This window comes from Lagenorhynchus albirostris, chromosome 4, assembly GCF_949774975.1.
Source record: "Lagenorhynchus albirostris chromosome 4, mLagAlb1.1, whole genome shotgun sequence".
NCBI lineage: Eukaryota > Metazoa > Chordata > Mammalia > Artiodactyla > Delphinidae > Lagenorhynchus > Lagenorhynchus albirostris.
In genome coordinates, this window is record NC_083098.1 from 42459587 (window position 1) to 42462888 (window position 3302).

Genomic DNA, 3302 nt, shown 5'->3' on the forward strand with positions numbered 1-3302 from the left:
ATCACCATGATAAGTCAGGTCTAATCCCATACAGAGTTATTACAATATTATTGACTATTTTCCTTTTGCTGCATATTATATCCCCATGATTCATTTATTTTATAAATGGGAATTTGTACCTCTCAATCCCCTTCACCTATTTTTACCTAACCCCCCTACCTCTGTCCCCTCTGGCAACTACTAATTTGTTCTCTGCATCTATGAATCTGTTTCTGTTTTGTTTGTTTCATTTTTTTTAGATTCCACATATAAGTGAAATTACACAGTATTTGTGTTTCTCTGTCTGACTTACTTAACATAAACCCTCCAGGTCCATTTCTGTTGTTGCAAATGGCAAGATTTCATTCTTTCTTTATGGCTGAGTTATATTCCAGTGTGTGTGTGTGTGTGTGTGTGTGTGTGTGTGTGTGTGTACAAGCCTTAGCAGACTAATACAGCTGGGCTTTCTCATGCCTCTGCAGGCAGCTGGTGGACTGGCCAGGCCAGCTGATTATGATGGCTTCCGCTGAGGTGTCTGAAAGAACTGGGGTCTCTCTCACTGTGTTCTCACCCTCCAGCAGGCTAGCCAAGTTTGTTCACATGGCATTTGCAAGTTTCTCAGAGAGTAAGAATGAAGCTATAAGGTCTTTTGAAATGGAGACTTAGAACTGGCACACTATCACTCTTGCCGTATTCTATTGAGCAAAATAAGTTCCAGGGCCAGCACAGATTCAACAGTTAGGAAGTGGACTCCACTGCTTGGTGGAAGGAGGTACAGGGTCTCGTGGTCATTTTTGTCATTTACCACAATAGCCATTTGACATTATGGCACAAAAGCTTTCCCACAGATCAGAAGTGTAGGCCAACATTATGCTCTAATATCAATTCTGGAAACCTCTTGAACAGAACTTTCCATCAAGATTATATTGAGGCCAATATCCAAAACATAAGGACTAGGTTGTTAAACATCATAGATGTTTTTAAGTACATTCTATCCCCATAAACCAAGTTCGTTTCAAGTAGATGCTAACATACAAGACTGGATCCTTGATTTAAAAAAAAAAAAGAAAATTAATTCTCTAACCAACAAGCTGGTTATTAGATCTTAATTTTTATAGATAGAATTAAGCAATTAAAGGGATTATAGGAAGTCATTACCTGCTGAAACCTGCCTTTCCCCAGTTTAGGATTTTGAAAGCAGAGTTCATCTGCTTTGTTTTATAACTCAATGGCCTATCTGGACTCTTTAGTATTACCTTTTTAAGTGTCTTCCATTGATTGATAATTATTTAATGCATTTACTTATGAAATAAATAATGGCAAGGGCCTTATTACTTGCCAGGTCCCAGTAACACATCAGTGAACAAAGTAGACTTGATCTTTGCTCTTGTAGAACTTTAGTAAAGTAGAAGAAGACATTAAGTCAATAAAAGAACACATACAAACATAATTAAAATTGTAAAATTTTATATAAATATACATAAAGTGTGTAATAAAGTATTACTCATTCAATAAATAAGTATTGAGTGGCTTATTATGAGCCAGTTAATGTGCTAGACAACGGAAATACCAATGTGAACGAGTCAGAGACACCTCTTTTCTTTAATGGAGCTCACTTTCAGCCCCAAAGACCAATAAGTTAATTAATTACAAATAAACAAAGACGTAACAATAACTTGTGATAAACGTTACGGGAAAACAAACGAACAAAGAAAGGGACAAAAGTGAGGCCATCTTTAGAGGCTGTGAGCTGATAAGATTTCCATAGAGAAGGTGATATTTCAGCTGAAATCTGAAGATGAAAGAAGTTGTCATTTTAGGAAGAGGTAGAAAATTTCCAGTCAGAGGAAACAGGAAGTGCAAAGTCTTGAGGGTGAATGATCACGACCGGATGGAGAAGAAACCTTAATGGAAATCCAGTGACCAGAGCTGTCGGGGGCTGGGGGTGGGTGGGTGGCAGGAGCCAGATCACAGGGCTTTCGTGGGACAGCGAGAGAAGTGGGGATTTTATTCTAATGAAGTGGGAAGCCCCTGAAGGATTTTAAGCAGAGAGTGATCTGACCTATTCTAATAGTCTGCTGCTGTGTGGAGAATGGATTGAAAGGATTAGAAGTAAGAGTAGTGAGACCAGTGACGCAGCTGCTACAGTAGTCTAGGTCAAGGATGATGGCAGCCCAGACCGAGGCCACGGAAGGGAGGAATAGAGGAGCAAGTGGCATTTTAACGGGAGTGAGGTAGAGCAGGAGGGTCAAGAAGGCTTCCCTAAGTAAGGTTAATGGAAGGTGAGACCCACGGCTGGAAGGTAAGGAGACGCCTTCATTCACACAGTGAAAACAGGATTAAATTAAGATCTAAAGAAGACTTAAATTCTGAAAAGACTATTGTTTTCCTCTTCCCCAAGACACATGTAATAGCGATGTAATTCAAAAGTGAAACAGGACTAAACCACAAAATAGGTGGAAGCAAGTTCCACCAGATTCACAGTTTTTCCACCACGACTAGGTTAGTGTTTTCACTTTTGAAATTTTGAATATTGAATAATTTCAAGATAGTTTTGCTGATCTAGACCTGCTGAGCCTTTTTGTTTAATCTAGCCTTTAACAAAGGCCCTGAGAAGGGAAAGTGTTTGGAGTGTTTTTGACTGAAAGTAGGCTGCCTCCTATTGATGGATCTGCAGACCATGCAGTAACCTGCAAGCTAAACTGGGGACTGGAACTTCAGAACAAAGAAGGAGAAGGTGACACACCTCGGGGTCCTGCCCGGGGGGCGGACAGCGGGATGGAGGCGATCTTGGAGCAGCACCTGGAGGATGCGGTGAAGAATCCATCCACCGTTGGAGTCCTGTGCACAGGTTCACAAGGACTCGATCTGGGCTGCTGCAGAACCCTGTCAGCTGAGCATGCTGGGGTGATATTTGTTCTAGCCCAGCAAGCAGCTAAGCTGACCTTGGCCCCCACTGATATTCCTATGGTGTGTCTAGAATCAGGGAACATTATCATCATCTAGAAACGCGATGGCATTACAACGGCGGTGCACAAAACGGCCTCTTGACATTTCGTATCCGTTCCCCAGCAGCCTGTCACAGGGACTCAATCATACCTTGTGTTAATTATCTTATAGAACTGCAAGAGTTCCAGTAGTTAGGCCAATCATGGAATGTGCATTGGACACTTTTCCATTAATTTTAGAGTAAGCTGCTTTTGGACATTCTATGGATTGATTTATCAAAATACTAGTTAAGAAAATAGCTTTTTGTTTTGTTTTGTTTTTTGGTCCAATGAGCTGGAGATCACAGATTCTTGGCTCTTGTCACACACGGCTAT

The 3302-nt window shown here is 40.9% G+C and overlaps 1 protein-coding gene across 1 annotated transcript; it reads left to right on the forward strand.

The window, feature by feature from the left end:
- The first annotated feature begins 2757 nt into the window (after window positions 1-2757).
- Window positions 2758-2985, forward strand: LOC132519262 (ragulator complex protein LAMTOR5-like). The gene has a single exon (XM_060147195.1). It carries the CDS (start codon window positions 2758-2760, stop codon window positions 2983-2985), a length of 228 nt encoding a protein of 75 aa, XP_060003178.1.
- Window positions 2986-3302: the final 317 nt, after the last annotated feature.

Excerpts from the sequence above, each read along its gene's own strand:
- LOC132519262 (XM_060147195.1), top strand. The coding sequence starts at position 2,758 with ATGGAGGCGATCTTGGAGCAGCACCTGGAGGATGCGGTGAAGAATCCA.